General features: G+C 41.2%; 1 protein-coding gene, 1 long non-coding RNA gene and 1 gene segment (V, D, J or C); all 3 read right to left on the bottom strand.

Moving 5' to 3' along the window:
* Positions 1–24,260, bottom strand: part of LOC141118318 (uncharacterized) — a 711,411-nt gene that overhangs the window by 131,784 nt on the left and 555,367 nt on the right. The gene's annotated exons all lie outside the window — the stretch shown is intronic.
* LOC141145479 (uncharacterized) lies at positions 8,113–10,091 on the bottom strand. The gene is made up of 2 exons (XR_012244564.1): positions 9,251–10,091; positions 8,113–8,310 (listed from the first exon to the last, which is right to left on the bottom strand). It is a non-coding gene; the product is annotated as an uncharacterized lncRNA (long non-coding RNA).
* Positions 19,630–24,144, bottom strand: LOC141145456 (Ig gamma-2B chain C region-like). The segment is given in 4 exon segments: positions 19,630–20,398; positions 21,170–21,490; positions 22,620–22,940; positions 23,822–24,144. Coding segments are annotated over 4 exon segments (1,233 nt in total).

The following is a 24,260-nucleotide window of genomic DNA, read 5'->3' as shown; positions in this document are numbered from 1 at the left end:
TCTGGGTCTCTACCGTATAATCGGGGAAGATCATCAACTTCGTGTTCTGGAATCTGAGGTTCCCAACGTTTCTAGAGGCACGGAGAACTTTGTCTCTGTCTCTAAAATTAAGTAGACGTAGAATGAAGGTGCAAGGGGGGGATCCAGGAGGCCCCGGCTTAGGCGGGATGCGGTGCGCCCTCTCCACCGTGTAGTAAGGTGACCAGCGGGCCTCAGGTAGAAGGTCACGGAGCAAGCCCTCTATGAAGGAGGTAGGGTCACTCCCCTCCACCCCCTCCGGTAGACCAACAATGCGAAGGTTATTACGCCGGTTCCTGTTCTCCGCGTCCTCGGCTCTGTATTCGAGGGCCTTTACTTTAGTTTGGAGAGTACGGAGTGACCTCTCGTGTTCCGCAATGGTGTCTTCGGTGGTACTCAGTCTTTGCTCCGTCTCAGTGACTCGTGATCTGATTTTGTCCAACTGAACTGCTTCGATCTTTGTTGTTAGTGTTGATTGGCAAGTTGCAATGACTGCCATGAAGTCCGCTAGCCAGGGGGGACGAGAGTCATCCGACTCCATAATGTCTGTCTGTGGGACTTCGTGGGTGCCGCGTACTTTAGGGACCTCCGGAGGGGGACCGGTGGGCGTCTGGGGGGAGTCCGGCTGTGGTGTGAAGGTCAACCTCTTACCCCCTTTACTGTATCTTGCGCTGGAATTCCGGCACCTCATTCAGGTGGCGGGGGCCCAGGTCCGGGCAGTATTCAGCCATTGGTATAGGGAGCCTGTCTGCGAAGTCAGGGGTATTCAAGCAGCAGGTAGGATAAAGTTTGTGTCCCCTTATCAGTCTTCCCCCCTCATCTGCAGGCAAATGGCACAGGAGCCACTGACTTCAGGTCCACACAGGCCCACAGGGATAGCCAGCTCAGCCACCGCACTTCACTACCGGGGTGAGGGGGATGTGGGCGCTCCAGGGTCTGCTCCTGTGGCTTGGCAGTGTCTCTCAGCGGTCACAGGGCCCCCTCCACTAGGCCAGTAAGACACAGCACTCCCCCGCCTATCCGACGCCCCCGGGGCTCCAGGAAAGGCCGCAGTTGCGGCCTAGTAAATCGTGGGGGGGAATAAAGATTTCAGGCCCAGGACGCGGCCTAGATACAGTCCGGGATTCCCTCTCCCGCCCTCACCCGTGGTCCGCAGCAGTCAGCAAGGCCCGATGTTTAGTCCGATCGAGGCAGAGGGTTCCCGGTTCGCCGCGCGGCCCGTCAGGAAAGGCCGCGGCTTTGGCCTAGTCGCCCGCAGTAGGCCGGGTCCCCAATCTCGCGCCAGGAGTCAAAATTTTCCCCAGTTCTCAGCAGGAATAGGATCCCCTATCCCCTGCTAGGCAGCAGGAGTGAAATTGGTGAGATTTTGGGGCCGATGGATCCGGATTTCTGTGCGGATCAGCGGAGCTCTCTGAAAAAGCAGCCACTTACAGCGCCATCTTGGCCACGCCCCCAGGTATGGTGTTCTTTGGTTGCAACTCAGCATTCTCTCTCCTCCAAACACGAGTTGTGTTTCTACCAAACAGTTATACTTTGGTTTCATCTGACCATATGACATTCTCCCAGTCCTCTTCTGGATCATCCAAATGCTCTCTAACAAACCTCAGATGGGCCCGGACATGTGCTGGCTTAAGCGGGGGGACACATCTGGCACTGCAGGATGTGAGTCCCTGGCGGCATAGTGTGTTACTGATGGTAGTCGTTGTTACGTTGGTCCCAGCTCTCTGCAGGTCATTCACTAGGTCCTCCCGTGTGGTTCTGGGATTTTTATTCACCATTCTTGTGATCATTTTGACCCCACAGGGTGAGATCTTGCGTGGAGCCCCAGATCGAGGGAGATTATCAGTGGTCTTGTATGTCTTCCATTTTCTAATTATTGCTGCCACAAATGATTTCTTCACACCAAGCTGCTTGCTTATTGCAGATTCTGTCTTCCCAGCCTGGTACAGGTCTACAATTTCGTTTCTGGTGTCCTTCGACAGCTCTTTGGTCTTCACCATAGTGGAGTTTGAAGTGTGACTGTTTGAGTTTGTGAACAGGTGTCTTTTATACTGATAACAAGTTCAAACAGGTGCCATTAATACAGGAAGAAAAAAGGGGGGAGGAGAATTTTTTTGATATGCTTTGAGCATGCGCATGCAATGATCTCAGTCTCATTAACTGTCACATCTTGTTACTTGGATCCTATATAGCAGTTGTTGATACAGTCAGCGGGGCCCTCATAGATGGGTTTAGTTAGTGATTCTTGATTATCCACATCCCCATAACCCTCCCCCCCGGGGGACCACACATGCACAATGTCTCCCCATTATTAGTATAAACCTTTTTTGTTACTTTGATGTGGCGTTTAGCCATAGGGACATTGTGCATCTGTGGGAGTCTAGGCGCCTGCACCTTGTCTGTTATATGTATGTATGTGTTTGTGATTGTCTGTTTATTTTGTGTATCTGATTTATGTGCATATCGTGTGCACCCGGCACCCGGTGAGCACATCTTCCAGTGTATGGTGGATCATATCTATTTGTATAACCGTTGGTATATTTATTGCCAATTTTAATACATGTTATGTCAATAAACTTTATTTTATTTAATATTACTCTCCCATCAACGTCCATTATATCCATAGTAACTGTCTTTGGGTCAAAGGGAGTCACTTCCTTGTGCCTTTCTTTGACCCTTTCCTTCTTTTTCAAAAAGCCATTAATACAGGTAATGAGTGGAGGACAGAGGAGCCTCTTAACCACTTGCTTACTGGGCACTTAAACCCCCCTCCTATCCAGACCAATTTTCAGCTTTCAGCGCTGACGAACTTTGAATGACAATTGCGCGGTCATACAACACTGTACCCAAATGAAATTTTTATCATTTTTTCCCCACAAATAGAGCTTTCTTTTGGGGGTATTTGATCACCTTTGTGGTTTTTATTTTTTGTTAAAAAAATGTAAAAAGACTGAATTTTTATTTTTTTAATTTTTTTATATTTGTTATAAAAAATGTAAAACAGGTAATTTTTCTCCTTCATTGATGTACGCTGATGAGGCAGCACTGATGGGCACTGATAGGCAGCATTGATGGGCACTGATGGATGGCAGTGATGGGCACTGATCAGTTACACTAATAGGCAGCACTGCTAGGTGGCATTGATTGGCACTACTGGTGGGCATTGATAGGTGGCACTTGTGGGCATTGATAGGTGGCACTTGTGGGCATTGATAGGTGGCACGTGTGGGCACTGTGGGCACTGTTATGTGGCACTGTTATGTGGGCACAGATGAGGCAGATGTGCCTCTTCCACTTCGGGACCTTTGTCCCTCACATCTGAGCCGGTGATCGGCTTTTTTTTCTACTCACGTTATCAGCGTGAGTAGAAAAGAAAAACGATTACCGATCTTTTGTTTACATCATGTGATCAGCTGTCATTGGCTGACAGCTGATCACATGGTAAGGGGCCGGGACCGGCCCCTTACTCGGATCGGTGATCCCCCGATTCTCAGTGACTTGTGATCACAGCGCGCTTGGCGCACGCCCTGCTAGGGCGCGTGCAGGGCACGTGCACAGGGGAGGCCATCATATGACAGCTTCTCGGGAATTCAGGTCTGCGCTGTGGTCGTAATTCGGCCATAGCGCGGATGTCAAGTGGTTAAAGAAGAAGATACAGGTCTGTGGGAGCCAGAAATCTTGCTTGTTTGTAGGTGACCAAATACTTATTTTCCACCATAATTTGCAAATAAATTCTTTCAAAAATCGGACAATGTGATTGTCTGGATTTGTTTCCACATTTTGTCTCTCATAGTTGAGGTATACCTATGATGACAATTACAGGCCTCTCTCATCTTTTTAAGTGGGAGAACTTGCACAATTGGTGGCTGACTAAATACTTTTTTGCCCCACTGTAAGTAATGGTTTATAATATTTTTATGCACATTAACGCATGTCAGTTATTCTTCTCGTAAAAATTCCATCGGAATGTAGATTTTAACTTCTTCAGATCCGCGCTATAGCCGAATGATGGCTACAGTGCGGACCTGCTTTGCCGGGAGTACATCTATTGACGTCCTCCCCTGCCCGAGCGGCCTGTGCGCCCTCTGCAGGATGCGCGCGGCATGCTCTGTGATCAGCTAGTCTATGAGACTCGCTGGATCACAGATAGGAGTAAGGGGTCGATCCTGACCCCTTACCACGTGATCAGCTGTCAGCCAATGACAGCTGATCATGTCATGTCAACAGAGCCGGTAATTGGCTATTTTTTCTCCTCGCACTGACAGCGTGAGGAGAAAAAAAAAGGTGATCACCGGTGGCTGTGAGAGGAACATCAGCCTAGATCACGGCGAGCTGCCGCCAGCTCCTCAGTGCCCACCTGTGCCCCCTGACAGTGCCACCTAGCAGTAGGCAACAGTGCCGCCTACCAATGCCCACCAGCGCCACCCATCAGTGCCCACAGTGCCACCCATCAGTGCCCACAATCAATGCCTCAACAACAGTGCTGCACATCAGTGCCATCTATCAGTGCCCATCAGTGTCACCTACCAGTGCCCATCAGTGCCAGCTATCAATCCCACCTATCAGTGCCCATCAGTGCCATCTATCAGTGGTACCTATCAGTGCCCATCAGTGCCACCCATCAGGGCCCATCAGTGCCATCTTATCAGTGGCCATCAGTGCCGCCTTATCTGTCCCCATCAGTGCCACCTTATCAGTGCCTATCAGTGCCCACCAGTTCCGCCTCATCAGCGTATATCAATGAAGGAGAAAAATGACCTGTTTGCAAAATTTTATAACAAACTATGAAACATTATTTTTTTTTTCAAAATTTTCCATCTTTTTTGTTTGTTTAGCAAAAAATAAAAATCCCAGCTGTGATTAAATACCACCAAAAGAAAGCTCTATTCGTGGGAAAAAAATTATAAAAATGTCATTTGGGTACAGTGTTGTATGACCGCGCAATTGTCATTCAAAGTGTGTCAGCGCTGAAAGCTGAAAATTGGTCTGGGCAGGAGGGGGGGGGGGGGTTTAAGTGCCCAGTAAGCAAGTGGTTAATATTTAGTACATTGATTGATTGTTGATTGTGCTGCATTTGCTGGGGAATATCATTACTGTGTATGCAGGAATGCATGTCAGTGCTGGCTGCAGTCAGTCCATTATAAGAATGAACATTATATAGGCTTAAGGGGTTTTGATTTTGGTGAGGTGGTAGAGCAGAGACAACATTATTTGATATATTATAAAACTGCAGTTAAGCCATTTTACAGACATTAAAGTGATTGTAAACGATCATCTTGTAAAACAACCCATTCAGTTTAAAATAGAAATGAAAGGCAGAACATTTTTATATAGATATTAAAACACCATTATAAATACCTTTTTTTCCCTTTTTTTTATAAGTGATCACATTCCTTGTTATCAGCTGCATAAGAGCTCAGGGAGGAAAAGCAGCAGCACACTGAGCTTTCCAGTGACAGGTTGTGCAGGGGAGTGTGTGTCAGGACAAGTCTGATCATTGCAAGAGAGCAGACTGAGTTCCCAGCATAGCTAGAGAACTGACCACAGTCTCCTGCTTAGTGTGGTCAGCTTTTATTAGAAAAGCAGAGGAACTGGCAGGAACACCAGGGATTTCACATAAAGGAAGCAACACAAACAGAACAGGAGACCTTTTCATACAAGTACATAGCACAGCAGGCACTTATCAGGAATATGAAGTGTTGTGGTAACAAACGCTTTAAGACTAATATACCAGTTTATTTTCAAATACATACTATTACTATTATTCTTCAAATCATACCCTGTGTGAACCATCATCCCAACAGCATCCAGCGGAACCACTAAGATTCACAGCCACCCAAAAGTGAGCACAAGGAATGCCAAGAATTACCACTAACTAAGGTCTATATGAAAAGTAGTGTACATAAATATAGTTTGAACCACTACATTGAAAAGTGACTATTATTTAAAATGGAATCATGAATAGAATGAAAACTTAATGTGGGAGTATAACAAATATTTATCAGGTATTCAATCCCATTGGTGGATATCAAACATAGAATGTAAAGAAGGCATATATCGATATGTAGATACATTCATGTACCCATGGAGCCCAAAGGGTTTAGGTCCATATAAGAACAAAGTAAGTAAAATAGAGGAGTGTCAGGGTGGCTCATTAATCAATATCACAAGGATGAAGAATGTATCTCTATGTTAATCCTTATGAAAAGGGTCTACATTACCAGAATACTATACAGGTAAAAGATATGTTCTATCTTACCAAAAGAAATGCATGCCCTGCAGACCCTGCGTGAAAAAATATGTTTTTTTTTTTCCCAGTGTTTTATCTTTATAAAATAAATAGATTTTTTAACTGTATGAATTTGGTATTTCCATGTTTTTGTGAATGAGCCCTTAAAAAAGTACTTTGCTATACATTTTTTGTTGAGTCTATAGAATGAGGTCACACATCCCAGGAGGCTGCAGGACCAGTCACATAGCCCCATGCAATCTAGCACAAGCATAGTGGGGTGATGGCTGTGACTTTTCATAAAGGCACAACCAGCTCTCAAATCCAAGATGGACCCACAACAAAAAGAACCAGCTGAGGGAAGATAGCGCTGGACTGCAGGCAATGGTAAGTGCCTAATTTTTAAAAGTCAGCTGCTAAAGGACATTACTTTTTTAAAAAAAAGATTACAATTCCTCTTTAATGTGCTATAAATCTTGAAGTTCTATTTCACAACTGTAATGGACAAACGGGGTTAAATTACCAGAAGTCATATTCAGTGATAATTTAGCCAAACACTGGCAATTCACAAATCTTGTCAACTGGGTAACAAAGGAAATTTCTACACAGTAGCTTCGTTAGGGAACCAAAGGTAGCCTTCAAGTACACTGTATAAGCTAACAGAATTTAGTACAACTGCACTAGTATAAAACTGTACAGTGATCTCAGTAGAGTGTTTCAAAAAGAGCGGTAGACTAGCTATGAATGAGATGCCACAATGGAAATTTCAGACTTAGGCTGGTGGAGATTTAATGGGTACAGTTTTAAGGTGGCGTTCATTATAATGTAGTCACATGGATGCTGCTGCAGGGGTGTCAAAAAATGTATTTCTCCACTCTCCACCCCCCTGAGATTGGCAGGTTACAGATGACATATGGATGTTTTAAGTGTTCCAACATTCTTTATACTTCCATGTAATTGGCTCTGTCTTTGCAATTCTGCTGAGAAATCTGGGAAGGTGGGGATTTTAGCCCTAATATAGAATACATCCTTGTGCTATCTAGCTTTATGTGTAATTTTTTCCCTGTCTTTGGAGTGAAGTAGTTTCAGGAGCATTAATAAGCCATTTCCCCATAAATATGGTAGTGGAGTTACTCTACCCCCAAGAAATCTGACTATACAAACATTGTTTTGTCACAGTCTATTCTCTGTATAGTACCTCAAGAACAAGAAGTGTGGGTTTGGGGTCTCTATCAAATCTGTCTCCTGGGGTTCAGAGTGGGCTCTTCTGTGATGCTCCTGAGCATCTATATGTACATCCCTTGTCTGGGAGGATCCCTGGTACTGTGTGAGTGACAGTGGGCACTGTGTAGAAGCTAATGTGGTAGGCGCAAATATATTTCTCCAGCCGCACCACTTCATCCTTGCTTCTGTTGTTGTTAGAGTGCTGCTGGAGGAGATTGGAGCCAGCACTGGGCCTGTTCCTTCCTGTTCTTTCATCATGGCAGGCCAGGGAGAGAGCAGCGGGGATATGAAACTTCCAGAGCAAGTCTGAGGGCGATAGACAGCAGGAGAAGGTACTTGCCTTTAGCAAGTATTGTGGAGGCAGGATAAATAGGCAAGATTCCCGGATGAACTCTACAAGACACAGTTTGTTACATGAGAGCCCAAGCCATTCTCCCCTTAGCATCCATTTCTAGTCAATCAATCTACATACCAACTTCCTTCCACATGGTAAGTGACGATGTATGGCTGAAAACTGGTAATATGAGTTTGCTCTTTTTTAAATCAGTGATATATCTTTATGGATACAGTGCAAACATATATACATCCTGTACATTTCTTGTGCATAGCATGTAGTGGGAAGAACACAAGCTCTATACATATACATGTAAATATACTATACAGTATTTCAGATTTATTAATACATAGCTCCACTTAAAATCTGTATGCATTTAACACACTACATTGGCTAGGGTTCACTTGATAGATCAAAATCTTCATGGAGTAACTGAATCCATTACTGTAACAAAATGCTCATCAACCTTATCAAGCTGAAGAATGCGAGAAATGAACCATTTTACCTATAGAAAGAAAAAAAAAAAAAACAATAGTAAGTTATATCCTCACTACTACTAGTAGAGGGAAATGATGCATAAACTGTTAGTGTCTTCAGCCTACAGGTAAATCAGCAATACACCTCATGTACTACTCTAAATGATAGTACCCACCTCACAATAGTTACACCAATAATGCTTATTGTCATGTTGTGTCAGAGGCAAGATATCCAATGCAACTGCTTCATGCCCCAAGTTCTCAATAAGCAGAATGAGAGCTAAGGTAACCTATAGTTCTAATGCAGATGTCTGCAATCACAGGCTACAGCACAAATGTTTCATCCATTTTGGATGTATAGTTTCTTACTATAATATTTAGGCTCCTTTGTATTAACTCTATGTTGCAGCTTTCCAAAATGTCACTTTATTAATTAGTAGTGCCTTACCTGCCTAGACATAAACAAGTTTTAGTGCTTGTAAGATCATCATTGCTTTTCATCGACCATGTTTCAAATATCACAGTTAAACTCCACAATATCTGACCACTGAAAGATAGGGTACTAAAGTAACCAATGTGTAGCAATGATAATGTCTTCAGTATAATATGTGTTACCAGAACTCACAAGGTCAAATTCTTTGGCAAGGTTCTTGGAGGGGCTGAAACATCAGCTTTTTCTTTTTGACTTTGACAGAAGTGAATTATTAGTTCTCAAAATGTTCTAAAGAGTGCTGGTGACATGTCATATCGGAATTTTGTAAATTCTTATTTAAAAAAAAAAACTAAAAACAAAAGGGTTAATGGGCTCCATTAGAAAAAAAGACACGTATAGCAAACATATCTTCTGCCATTAATATAGTTAAAAACATCTGTGCTGATTATTTGCAAGCAATAATATAACATCCCCATTTTTAAAATGTATTTATTGCCATCCTGTTATGTCAAGCCATCAAGGTGAAGATTCTTTACCTTTACAATTGTTATAGTTGCACTGTAGAGGAAACTTAGCAGAAAGAGGGTGATGAATGTAGCTGCTGTTGACCATAGACTATCTTCGTCATCCTCACTGCTGTCCTCCCAGATGAGGTATACCACTAAAATGATAAAGATTTGGGGAAACAGGTTAATATTTGTTATAAATGTAAATTACCTAAGGTCACACAGGGAAAAGCACTGCCTAGACACACTATATAATACGTTCTTTTTAAGCAAGATGTAAACCATGGCACAATGATGCCAAAAAACAAACATGTTTAAAACGATTGTTTGCAATATGTTTTATGCATTTTCTACCTTTGTATAAATGATTGACTAAAATTTTTAATAGGGATTTGACACGGAAAAGGATCTAAGGTAACAACAGCACTGAAGTTAAGGCACCTTGTGGTAGCTGCAAGGACCCGTTCTGGTCAATTCCTGTGTGACCCTTGAATTAAGCCCTGCCCCTAAGATGTGCCCCTGTTGAATAATTGTCAATTGCCAGAATCTGCTCACTGACATTCTGTCACTTGACAGTTAATGGCAGAAGGGGACATGGGTTACTCTAAACTTGGAAAGAGGCTGATTTACTAAAGGCAAAAAGGCTGTTCACTTTGCATTTAAAATTCAACTCCCATGTGTTTAGCTTTAGCCTAGGATAGAAGGGGCTAACACATGTTCTATCCCTGAACTTCAGTACTCTTCTTACCTTAGATATGTGTTGTGCCAGGTCACATTAACTTTAAACAATGCTTTATGTGTTATACATGTGTTATAACTGTTATGTGAATGTACATTAACATGCTCTATTTTTTAAAGTCAGCTTCTGACACATTACTCCTATTAGTGAGTGACAATTTAAAAGCCTTGACATATAGGGTGTACAATTATGTATGCCGGTGCAGGGCCGTGTTTACCCACATGGGGATGGGCATGTGTTTTTGTACATCCCCATGCAGGCAGTCACATTGATTTTTGTTGGGACACATCAGCTGCACAAATGCAGCCGCTGTGCCCCAGTATGACATCTGTGTGTGGGTGCATGTCCCAGAATGCACACAGGGTGAGTTCAGAGACATGCACTTGCCCACACATGCACCTGCTGCGTTATGCAGCCACTGTGTGACAGTAAAAAATTAAATATACTCGCGCTGAAAGTGAACCAGTGGAAAAAACTGAAATAACAGATATAATAATAATTGCAACTGCTGTACACAAAGTGCTGTACACTTGAATGAATATAATAAAATATATACCACACTTGCAAGAGTGCATGGATCATTCCTTATTTTTTGCGCTATACACGGAAAAATTTTGAAAAAAAATGATATTTTCTACTTTTTGTTCTAAAAAAATCCAATAAACTCAATTTTAGTCATACATTTAGGCCAAAATGTATTCGGCCACATGTCTTTGGTAAAAAAAATGTCAATAAGTGTATATTTATTGGTTTGCGCAAAAGTTATAGTGCCTACAAACTAGGGTACATTTTCTGGAATTTACATAGCCTTTAATTTATGACTGCCTATGTCGTTTTTTGAGGTGCTAAAACTGCAGGGCAGTACAAAACCCCCACAAATGACCCCATTTTGGAAAGTAGACACCCCAAGGAAATTGCTGAGAGGCATGTTGAGCCCATTGAATATTCATTTTTTTTGTCCCAAGTGATTGAATAATGACAAAAAAAAATATAAAAAAAAAATTACAAAAAGTTGTCACTAAATGATATATTGCTCACACAGGCCATGGGCATATGTAGAATTGCACCCCAAAATACATTTAGCTGCTTCTCCTGAGTATGGGAATACCACATGTGTGGGACTTTTTGGGAGCCTAGCCGCGTACGGGGCCCCAAAAACCAATCACTGCCTTCAGGATTTCTAAGGGCGTAAATTTTTGATTTTACTCCTCACTACCTATCACAGTTTTGAAGGCTATAAAATGCCCAGATGGCATAAAACCCCCCCAAATTACCCCATTTTGGAAAGTAGACACCCCAAGCTATTTGCTTTGAGGCATGTTGAGTCCATGGAATATTTTATATTTTGACACAAGTTGCGGGAAAGTGACACATTTTTTTTTTTTTTTGCACAAAGTTGTCACTAAATGATATATTGCTCACACAGGCCATGGGCATATGTGGAATTGCACCCCAAAATACATTTAGCTGCTTCTCCTGAGTATGGGAATACCACATGTGTGGGACTTTTTGGGAGCCTAGCCGCATACGGGGCCCCAAAAACCAATCACTGCCTTCAGGATTTCTAAGGGCGTAAATTTTTGATTTTACTCCTCACTACCTATCACAGTTTTGAAGGCTATAAAATGCCCAGATGGCATAAAACCCCCCCAAATTACCCCATTTTGGAAAGTAGACACCCCAAGCTATTTGCTTTGAGGCATGTTGAGTCCATGGAATATTTTATATTTTGACACAAGTTGCGGGAAAGTGACACATTTTTTTTTTTTTTTGCACAAAGTTGTCACTAAATGATATATTGCTCACACAGGCCATGGGCATATGTGGAATTGCACCCCAAAATACATTTAGCTGCTTCTCCTGAGTATGGAAATACCACATGTGTGGGACTTTTTGGGAGCCTAGCCGCATACGGGGCCCCAAAAACCAATCACTGCCTTCAGGATTTCTAAGGGCGTACATTTTTGATTTTACTCCTCACTACCTATCACAGTTTTGAAGGCTATAAAATGCCCAGATGGCATAAAACCCCCCCAAATGACCCCATTTTGGAAAGTAGACACCCCAAGCTATTTGCTTTGAGGCATGTTGAGTCCATGGAATATTTTATATTTTGACACAAGTTGCGGGAAAGTGACACATTTTTTTTTTTTTTTTGCACAAAGTTGTCACTAAATGATATATTGCTCACACAGGCCATGGGCATATGTGGAATTGCACCCCAAAATACATTTAGCTGCTTCTCCTGAGTATGGGGATACCACATGTGTGGGACTTTTTGGGAGCCTAGCCGCGTACGGGGCCCCGAAAACTAATCATCGCTTTCAGGATTTCTAAGGGTGTAAATTTTTGATTTCACTCTTCACTGCCTATCACAGTTTCGGAGGCCATGGAATGCCCAGGTGGCACAACCCCCCCCCAAATGACCCCATTTTGGAAAGTAGATACCCCAAGCTATTTGCTTAGAGGCATGGTGAGTATTTTGCAGCTCTCATTTGTTTTTGAAAATGAAGAAAGACAAGAAAAAAAAATTTTTTTTTTCTTTTTTCAATTTTCAAAACTTTGTGACAAAAAGTGAGGTCTGCAAAATACTCACTATACCTCTCAGCAAATAGCTTGGAGTGTCTACTTTCCAAAATTATGTTATTTGGGGTTTTTTTTTGCCACCTGGGCATTCCATGGCCGCCGAAACTGTGATAGGCAGTGAAGAGTGAAATCAAAAATTACGCCCTTAGAAAGCCTGAAGGCGGTGCTTGGATTTCCGGGTCCCGTGCGCGGCTAGGCTCCAAAAAAGTCTCACACATGTGGTATCCCAAATACTCAGGAGAAGCAACAGAATGTATTTTGGGGTGTAATTTCACATATTCCCATGGCATGTTTGAGCAATATATCATTTAGTGACAACTTTGTGCAAAAAAAAAAAAATTTGTCTCTTTCCCGCAACTTGTGTCACAATATAAAATATTCCATGGACTCGACATGCCTCTCAGCAAATAGCTTGGGGTGTCTACTTTCCAAAATGGGGTCATTTGGGGGGGTTTTGAACTGTCCTGGCATTTTATGCACAACATTTAGAAGCTTATGTCACACATCACCCACTCTTCTAACCACTTGAAGACAAAGCCCTTTCTGACACTTTTTGTTTACATGAAAAAATTATTTTTTTTTTTGCAAGAAAATTACTTTGAACCCCCAAACATTATATATTTTTTTAAAGCAAATGCCCTACAAATTAAAATGGTGGGTGTTTCATTTTTTTTTTCACGCAGTATTTGCGCAGCGATTTTTCAAACGCATTTTTTGGGGAAAAAACACACTTTTTAAAATTTTAATGCACTAAAACACACTATATTGCCCAAATGTTTGATGGAATAAAAAAGATGATCTTAGGCCGAGTACATGGATACCAAACATGACATGCACAAACGTGCAGTGGCAACAAAATAAATACATTTTTAAAAGCCTTTAAAAGCCTTTACAGGTTACCACTTTAGATTTACAGAGGACGTCTACTGCTAAAATTACTGCCCTCGATCTGACCTTCGCGGTGATACCTCACATGCATGGTGCAATTGCTGTTTACATTTGACGCCAGACCGACGCTTGCGTTCGCCTTAGCGCGAGAGCAGGGGGGACAGGGGTGCTTTTTTTTTTATTATTTTTTTGCTTTTTTACAGGCAAAGTATTTACTCCACCATGCCACTGCTAGCCCAATACTCCCCTAGAGGCACATGGAATAAATATGGGGCGCTTCAAATATAAATAAGTGTAACCAAAAAACTGTGTATAGCACAATAGTGGTGGAACCCTCCTACTGTGTTTTGTGCTGCACGTAACAAGTGTAACCAAAAAACTGTATATAGCACAATAGTGGTGGAACCCTCCTACTGTGTTTTGTGCAAAACACGCACACGCACAAAACACAGTAGGAGGGTTCCACCACTATTGTGCTATATACAGTTTTTTGGTTACACTTGTTACGTGCAGCACAAAACACAGTAGGAGGGTTCCACCACTATTGTGCTATACACAGTTTTTTGGTTACACTTATTTATATTTGAAGCGCCCCATATTTATTCCATGTGCCTCTAGGGGAGTATTGGGCTAGCAGTGGCATGGTGGAGTAAATACTTTGCCTGTATACTTTATAATTTAAAGGGGCAGCTGTTCCTATTTTCGCTTGTTTTTATCGATTCTCACGTTTTCATTACATTTTATACACACCATTTAACACTGGTCAACACTATTTGTGAGAGTAAGGAATTGGATGTTTTGGGTGTTCACCACCTAATATTGGTTCACACCACTATTTGAGTTTATTTAGAGGCATTGGCGCGGTGGGGGTGTCTGTTTGGTGGAAGGGCGCTCTAGTGAGGATACCCAGTGTTTATTATTTTTTGCTTTTTTATCTTATTTTTAAACTGTTCCTTTCATATTTTTTTTAAAATCATTTTTATTGTTATCTCAGGGAATGTAAATATCCCCTATGAGAGCAATAGGTAGTGACAGGTACTCTTTTTTGAAAAAATTGGGGTCTATTAGACCCTAGATTTCTCCTCTGCCCTCAAAGCATCTGACCACACCAAGATCGGTGTGATAAAATGCTTCCCCAATTTCCCAATGGCGCTGTTTACATCCGGCGAAATCTAAGTCATAAAATGCTCGTAGCTTCCGGTTTCTTAGGCCATAGAGATGTTTGGAGCCACTCTGGTCTCTGATCAGCTCTATGGTCAGCTGGCTGAATCACCGGCTGCATTCTCAGGTTCCCTGTTGAGACAGGAGAGCCAGAGAAAAACATGGAAGCTGGTGGGGGGGGCATTCCCTCCCACTGCTTGTAAAAGCAGTCTAGAGGCTAATTAGCCGCTAGGATTGCTTTTACATGAAAGCCGACCGCTGGCTGAAAATAATGATACCAAGATGATACCTAAACCTGCAGGCATCAGTCGTGAATGGCGTACCTGAAGACAAAAAAATGGTTAACAATAAAGCACAGTAAACGGTAAAGTATAAAAAATTGCATACCTGAAAAGCAAGCTTGATGAAACATAATAACAATAAAACATTGCAGAATAGAATACAGTAAAAAAGAGCAGAACAATAGAGAGAGAATAGAGAGAGAGAGAACAATAAAATGACAACTATTTTTTTTTAATTTTATATTTTTGTTTGTGTTTTTTATTTTTATTTTTTACACTTTTTTTTGTAACTGTAACTTTTATAACTGTAACCGATTCCAGGTTCGGGTCTCTCAAAATGCGATGGCAGCTTGGGAGACCCTGTGAAAGTGTGCCTAGTCTGTGCAATGCTGTACCCTACGCTAATACTCAACTAGTGTATGGTAGCGTTCAAAACATTCACCAATGCAAAGACCAGGATTGTCAGGACAGGAGGGACAATAATAGCGGGTGTCACGCCTATATCCGCGTTTGCTGCAGACACAACATCTTTTTTGGGGGGGGTTCGTTGGGTAGGGGTACTCGGGAGGACATAAAGAAAATGCCTCTTATGCAGCCGACTGCATTTGGTTGGGGATGTGAATGGGGGAAGTACGGGTGCTGCAGAAGCGGTGGGTTCCCAATTAGGATTGGCGAATGCAGCAGGAAGGGCATTATGGGCACGACGGGCCTGTGTTTGTCTTTTTGGTGGCAGCGGGACACTACTTGTGCTTGCCACCTCACCAACTTGAACTGCACTTATGGGACTCGCCACATCACCAAGTCTTACTGCAGTGCTGGTTTGACTACGACTGGGGTGTACTAGGCCGCTGATGCTTGCCAGTTCACCAAAACGCTACCAAAAAAACTGTTAGCGATCGCAGGGATCAGGCCTGACTCTGCGAACGCTGCAGTTATGTGTTTAGTGTTTTGTAAGTGTCAGTGATCGATCGATACTGCACTTGGGTGGGCTGGGCTGGGCTGGGCTGGGCTGGGCGGAGGGGCAAAACGCAGGTGCTAGCAGGTATCTGGGCTGATCCCGATAACACTGCGTTTTTGGGAACCCTAAACTGCTGGGGACGCCAGTATAGATCTGATCGGATCAGATATTGATCCGTTCAGATACTATACCACTAAGGGAGGTGTACGGTGCATGCGTGGGTGTTAGCGGTACTGGCGCTAACCTGACGCTGCCTGGGGCTGGTGCTTGCCAGTTCACCAAAATGCTACCAAAAAAACTGTTAGCGATCGCAGGGATCAGGCCTGACTCTGCGAACGCTGCAGTTATGCGTTTAGTGTTTTGTAAGTGACAGTGATCGATCGATACTGCACTTGGGTTGACTGGGCTGGGCCTGGCGGAGGGGCAAAATGCAGGTGCTAGCAGGTATCTGGGCTGATCCCGATAACACTGCGTTTTTGGGAACCCTAAACTGCTGGGGACACTAGTATAGATCTGATCGGATCGGATATTGATCGGTTCAGATACTATACCACTAAGGGAGGCATATGCTGCGTGCATGGGTGTTAGCGGTACTGGCGCTAATCTGACGCTGCCTGGGGCGACGCATATCACCGTCGGGCGATCAGGGGGCTAAACCTTTATTCGGTAATAAACGGCGGGTGCCCTGACACTATAAAAAATAAACGAACTAACCAGCGTCACCCATAACACTTATACGGTGATCGGTGGTGAAAGGGTTAACTAGGGGGCAATCAAGGGGTTAAAACATTTATTAGGTAGTATATGGGGGTCCCTGCCGCTATAAAACGCTGACGGCGAACCTAAATATTTACGTCCCTAACTAGCGTCACCAGCGACACTAATACAGCGATCAGAAAAATGATTGCTTAGCGACACTGGTGACGGGGGGGTGATCAAGGGGTTAAAACTTTATTAGGAGGGGTTAGGGGGGTATCCTAGACCTAAAGGGGGCTAACTCTAACTGCCCTAACACTTCTAACTGTCACAAACTGACACCATGTAGTAATCAGAAAAAACAAAAAAAACTGCTTGGTGTCAGTGTGACAGGGGGGGGGATTGGGGGGTGATCGGGGGGCGATCAGGGGGCGATTGGGGGGGGATCAGGGGTGTAAAGTGTGCCTGGCATGTTCTACTGTGTGTGTTTGTGTTTTACACTCACGCAGATGTCTTATCTCCTCGGCGCCGGAACGGAAACTGCCGAGCCGAGGAGAGATGACATCACATCCTCTGCCTGTGTGTACTACACACAGGCAGGGGAGGATTCTCATTGGCTGGGAGCGATCGCGAGGGGGGGGGCCACGATCGGATGGCCTCCCCCTCATCTCTGAACGCTCCCAGACCAAAGCCGACCGCCGCTGGCACCGGGTACGTGATTTTGCCTGCCCGTGCCATTCTGTTGACGTATATCGTCGTTAGGCGGTCGGCAAGTGGTTAAGAATGTCAGTAAATCTATCATTAATCCAGTTTTCCTAAAGCATCATCACTGCAACTTGTTAATGTAAAGAGTACACTGATTGAATTAGGATTTCTATCATCTTTGTAGCATATTAATTCTATATTTAGTTAGACAGCCACATGAAGGAATATTAATCAGATTCCTTGTACACACGTACTTTTGGTTGGCAGCCTAATACTGCAGAAATAATGAGCAAAATCAAGTGTTTTTACTGCTTTGTTCAAATATGTATAATTCAGGATTGGCTATATAAGGCCCAAACACGTGATAACAAGACCAATTTAGCTGAAGGGGAAATAATTAGGAACCTGGAATACTGGGTTCTTTTTTCTCTTTTATGCATTTTATGCCTGCATTTAGCTTTTACAGGAAGGTAAAAGCAGACAAACACATAACATTTTACACATGACAGAGCTACACACTTGAAAAACTGAAAGCAGATATAATAGTGGTATTGTGAGGTATGCCGATTATATAGGGATTTTAAAGTGATTGTAACTCAAATCTATTTATCAGCATGTTTGGCTGTATGTCTCACTTATACACTTGTCTTACGCAAATAGCTTACTTTCTTAGGTTGAGATTCTGTAAGAAACAGCACTTTGGAGTTGATATACTAAAGACAAACAGACTGTTTACTTTAAAAGGGAATTTGCTTCAGAACTTAATGAATGAGGTGAAGCACAATTGACTTCCATCATCCAATCAAGCGCAAGCAAAAATTTTGTTTTATTTTCCTTGCATGTGATTGGGTATCCTTTGCAAAGTGAAGCGTCTGCACATTCACTACACTCTGGGGCAAATTCCCTTGCAAAGTGAACAGCCTAATTTTCTTTAGTAAATCAACCCCTTTGTGCTGCTGGCTGACAATGTAAAGCCACTGCAATCAATCCATAAACTTTGCAATAAATCCATGAAAGAATTTAAAACTGTATAAATGACATTAAAGAGACTGAAAAATATATTTGGGCTTTACATAAACATTTTTCAGGGTCAGACTCTGTACCATGATCATGTTATTTCCAGGTATCTAGTTGGTTTCTGTAAACATCTTTAACAGTGTAGCAAATTGTTTTTTTCTCTCTAAAAGAGCACTGTGTTCACACAGATAAGTGAATTTATGTTCTTTTTGAACACTCAAAGGAATTTAGAGGAATTTAGCAAAAATGGAATTTCAGTTGCACATGTTTAGATGATTGCAATGAATACAGCTTCAGCGAGCTAGTTATACTCTTTTAGTAAAAGCATCTCACTAAGGTTTGCACAAAAATATCAAGAACATGGAGATTGTTAGTGGACAAGTTAGGTTACATAGATTGCAAGGCATCTAATGTATGACTTATTATCTGGACAAAATAGATTTATGGAACTAAATAGGGCTGTGACCAATACCTGAATTCTGCATTGCTTTTTGCTGTATTTTTTAGCTAAATTTCTGATGTTGCTGTTTATCCACCATAAACGAATTTTATAGGCAATTGCCTGTATCATATTCAGTGGAGAACTTTTTTAGACAATGATTTTATTATTCATTTTTGTTTATCAAATTCCTAATCAGAAACTATTTAGTGAAAATTTGTTGTTTACTCCCATAAACTTCTTTTTAATAGTTAAGAATAAAAAAGGCAAAATACTGGTGAGACTTGATGCTCAATGCATTCATACAAATGAGCAATGGAGGTGATGCTACAAGTTGTTAATTGTAAAAAGAACCTATACAGTGTCCACAGTGAAATTTAAATAAGAAGTATAACTAAAACAAATATTTTATCATTTACTAATAAAGCTACACACACCACTGTTCATCAATAATTTGGGTTGGTAAAGTAGAAAAAGACACTATATGGACTGGAAAGGTACTCCCTGACAAACTACTCATACTTCAGATATATACAAGTACTTCCACTTGTCATCTATTAGTTTAGGTCCATAGTGAGAACTCTGCATATGCAGTCTGGCTTTTATAACATAACAGAACATTCTGAATATGAAACTGTGTCTTTCTGAAATATAATCTAATAAAGGATTACATTAATAGTGCTGTATGCAGGGAGTGTCAGCTATAGACATTTAGGGTATGTTTTCTTGTTGTAAGTTAACCAGCCTAACAGTATTGATTGCAGTATTTATACGTAGTAATGCTTTATACATTTATATTTATAATAATGATATACTATGTTGTTATCTGATTTTATCTCTGTACTAATTAATGTATGCATCTCTATTTGTTGCATTAAATGTATACTGATATATTAAGACCCCAGATAAGTAAAGACAGACATACTGAGTTTAGCAACATATGTTATACAAGAGTTTATTGAGATATAAGCACATGACAGGACATGACAAACACAAAGTAAAATCCAGTGTTCCACACACCAGAAACATAGGGCAAGAATAAATGCAAGATAATAATGTGTTGAGATTACATACACAAAGGAACATGTTGGACATCTTGATAAACAGTGTTAATACAATGCTGATTTTGTCTTTGGTTTACTTTTTAATGTCAGCAGCATTTCCTATCATCGTTTCTTAATTTACATGACGAATGTCATCCAAATGGCAAAAACTGCATTGGCTTAACAATTGCTTCATTTTATGACATTAAAGCACTAAAGCTTGATGTTCCACACATCAAAATTATGATAGGTTGTAGGAAGAATTTCAATGGTAACAAAGGATAATAAGAGAGTAAGCCACTGGAAGTACTTCAGATATAAAAAAAAAATAGAGCACAAGAATCATTTACCCCTGGGTTTCTTAATTTCTTTTGAAGTTATCTTCTTGAGTACGCCTGAGCAGGTAAATGTTGCTCCTCTGTTCCATTCTGATTTACTAATAAGGGCTGTGCTGTACATAATGTAGGTCTCACCATCTCCATCTATCACGGGTTCAGTGTTTGTGTAATTATTTTCATCAATGACTACACCATTCTTCTGCCATTGCACATACAAATCTTTGTGGCTGAATTTTTTAAGTATACAGGTTAGACCCACAAAGTCATACACAGCAAGTTCCTCTGGTGCTGGCTGGAAACAATAAATTGTTGGTTCTCTTACGTCCTCTGTAGGAAATAAAAAAAAACAAAACATTTTTTTAATTTGCATCTTAAAATTAAAATAATGTATTATTATACAGGAAACTGGCTTTTAAATCCAATAAAGGCTATGTCACCCACAAGCTTCTTACAACTGGAATTGCACATATATATATATATATATATATATATTTAAGTCAATAAGTGGTTCAGCTCATCAGCATCCAGCCATGTCTAATATATCCATTCCCCCACAAATGTTTAATTTTTGCCTATTGTGTTCCTTAAATCAATATGTTCAGGTAGGGGCTGTTTGCAACAGCTCATAATTAGAGGACCAGTGAGGAAGATGAGTACTTGTTCTAGTTCCATTAAAACACAGCATTCACTAATGGATTATATAGATGGACAGTTAATGTCAGAGGCTGTAATATCCCAGAGAACATTGTCCCAGGACAACAAGAGGTTTTTCTAATTAAAATGGTCCTTTCAGGTCCAGTGCATATATATATATATATATATCAGTAGCTATTTGCTTTCAGACACTTTTTATTTAAAGGTCTGTATGGAGCTGTCCCTGATCTGACTCATCAGATGTGCATGTCATCTGGACGTCAGCTGTTGACCTTCGTAAGCAAGAGGCAGGAAAGCAGTTATTGCTACCATGGTGAACATGAGAAAAGGAGCTGAAACTCATAACTATAATATATTCAATTGTATTCACCTTAATAATAGAAATACATTTTTTAAATGGATTTTGTAATCATGATAAATATATATTCATGCATAAATTATTACCATCTCTATATGAAATTGTTTTTTCCACGGGGACTGGAAGGTCACTGTGTGATACGGTACAGGTAAACTGTTTTCCAGAATACCAGTCAGCAACATTAAGCCTCAGGACACTTGTGACAGTGTATGTGCCATCAAAACCTTCCTCTGGATCAGATGTGAAAACCTGAAGTCTTTTGCCATCCTCACGCTTCCACTTAAATTCTGTAGAATCTGTAGATGTTAGTTTTGCTACTATACAAGTAACTTTGGCTTCCTTGGTGATCAGTAAATCTTTTGGGGAAGGTGGTAAAATGACAACCTTTGGATGGGAGGTGGAGGACTCTTAAAAAAAAAAAAAAAAAAGTTAGTATAATGTACTGATTGGTAGAAAAGTAAACAAAAGCATTGGCATATAATGATCTTGTAAAGTAATATGGTTACTATTTCATTTTAATGATCCTTGTTAGGACTCACCCATTAACCGTTTTGGATATTACTTAAAGCTGAACTCTGGGATAAGCAAATATTGTCTAAATACCAGATCTGTGTGTATTCTTACTTGAATCCTGGCGTGTTTTGTATATTTCTCCCAGATCTGTGCAGTAATCCAGTGTGAAACTTTGCCTTTGTGCATGAGCTTCCTGTAATGCTGCTCTTCCCATTCTTCTTTCTCCTTGTGCAGGGAGACTGGTCATGTCTCCGCCCCCTCCTGCAGTTTTTTGCAGACAGCCTGTAGTGGGTGGACCTGCTGGGCCCCTCCCACAGCCCTGCTATTTGCAGCACAGTGATGAGGTCACTGCTACTTTTACAAGGTAATATCTAGGTTTGTAAAGCCTTTTTTTTGCACAAAAAATAGAAGTATTCTAGGAAGAAGGAATTCTATAGTCATTAAGCTAGCCATAGATGGATCTTTTTTTTTTTTTTTTTTTTTTTTTAATAAGCTGACAGGCTTATAAAAAACAAAAACAAAATAGATTACCATGTGGATAGAGGAGACCTTCCAGTTGTGTCATTATATTCTGACAGCTGGGTCTCCTCTGATGTCAGAATACACTGATCAGAGCTGGAGCCGATTGGCCGCATGCACTAATTGAACACAAATTTTCCAATAGTCCTGTTCGAGAAAAGTCGATCACTAGATCGACTCCTCTTGAATAAGAATGGCCATAGATGGATCAAAATTTGGCTGGTCCCTGCTTAACCGGACAAATTTTGATCCATCTACTGTATGGCAAGCTTTACAAACTTTCTGTCCTAACAACAGTGTTACTCCATATACAAGAAGCATGTTACTGCCAGGAAAAAAGAAAACCAATGCAGCCACTAAAAAAATTATATTTTTGTTCTTGGGTTTAGATACTTTATATCTTTTAACTTTTTTTTTTTTTTTTGATCTTTTTACCAGTACATCTGTATTTCAAACCCTTTCAGCAATGACAATTGTGTTTACAGAAGGGTATGCTATTATTACCTGAACATTTGTGGATGCTATCTTCATTTTTGCTGTAGCTTGGAGGGTGGTTAACTCTACAAGTGTAACTGTCCCCCGCATTCCAATCCTCTTTGGGAACAGAAACTTCACTTCTAGATTCAAATTTTCCTTCGCTATCCTTGTATGGAGTGCTATTTCTTGGAATAATAGAAGTTACTTGTCCATTTAAAAGCCACTGTATTTTAATGTCATCTGGAGTGTATCCACTGATGAAACAAACAAGCCCAACTGAACCAGTTTCCCCGCACGATCCTTGCAGAACTTTTACAGTGGGTGCGATAGGTTCAGGGGGAGTGCACTCTAAATAAACAGATAAAATATTAACAAATTAAAACTTTAAAAAAAAAAATACAGTTAATACCACAACAGTTCTATAAACGTTCTCCAGTCTGTGATTGTCTCCTGAAGCATGCCCCCAGTCTCTAAACATTTCCTGTAGCATGCCTGTAATCTCTGACTATCTCTTGAAGCATGAGCATAGTATCTGGCCATATTCTGTAGCATGCCCATAGTCTCTAGCATATCCCCTCTAGCATGTTCATAACTTCTGACCATCTCCATGTTTGGAGTCTCTGGTAAGTTCTGTAGCAATAATATGTATATCTGTATATATGTATATCTGAATAATATGTGCAGCCCTTTGGTTACGTCACTTGAGGTCCCATATTTTAAAGCAAATTGACTACCACTGCATTATAATTATACAATTTACAAGCTAATGTCAAAGACCATTTCTGCTACTGTTATCGGTGACTAACATGGTACAGCATTCTACTGTTCTCCAGGATACTGCTTTCACATTTCTAAAACCAGAGTAAACATTTTGGTGACTTTGTGAAATCTGTCTAACCTATTGCCACCCATGTAATACGTAGGTGCAACGGCAAAAAGGGGGGGGGGCTTTAACGCCCACACACCGCACATATGTGTCTATGGTTGACTGAGAGTGTGCAGACCAAACTGTCAATGGCAGCTTCTGGTCTCTGACCTTGGGACAAGTTCCTGATCACATGACCACTGTGACAGCCAACCACAATGGTCATGTGATTAGGCAGACCTTCTCATCCCCTGAACATAACATCCCAGTTAAAATTATGCCTAGGCTGCTTTTAAGTGCCATGCGCTAAATAGCTTTACAATATTGGTAAAATTACTAGTAGAAGAAATGATTTTGTTCTCACCTGGTATATCCTTGTTAATTTTTACACCTGTGGCCTTGTGATCCACATTACATGTATATTTGTTACTTTTCCAGTCAGATGTAGAAATAGTCAGAAAGTTGGCTGAGAGATAGTTCCCGTTTCTACTAAGTGTGCCTGGTAGGTTTGTAATTCCAGTAGTTATGGAACCTGAATTCCAAGTAACATCTACAGGAGCAGGAAGGTATCCAGTAGACAAGCACCCAATAGTGACTTGTGATATAGAGGAAGAGCTGTCACAGCCGGGCATAAGGGGGTAAACTGATGGAGCACTTGGCTGAGCTGTGGATTATTAAAGGAATGCATTAGTTATCAGATCATATCTGAAAGAAATATAGCAAATAAATCTCAACTTTGATAACTCTACAAAAGAAAAAGATGATTATGCATATAGTTATCAAGCAGTAAACATGCCCTTTGT

Source organism: Aquarana catesbeiana, linkage group LG01, assembly GCF_042186555.1.
Source record: "Aquarana catesbeiana isolate 2022-GZ linkage group LG01, ASM4218655v1, whole genome shotgun sequence".
Classification (NCBI taxonomy): domain Eukaryota; kingdom Metazoa; phylum Chordata; class Amphibia; order Anura; family Ranidae; genus Aquarana; species Aquarana catesbeiana.
Note: the sequence above shows the minus strand (reverse complement) of the source record. Positions and strands in the feature narration are given on the sequence as shown.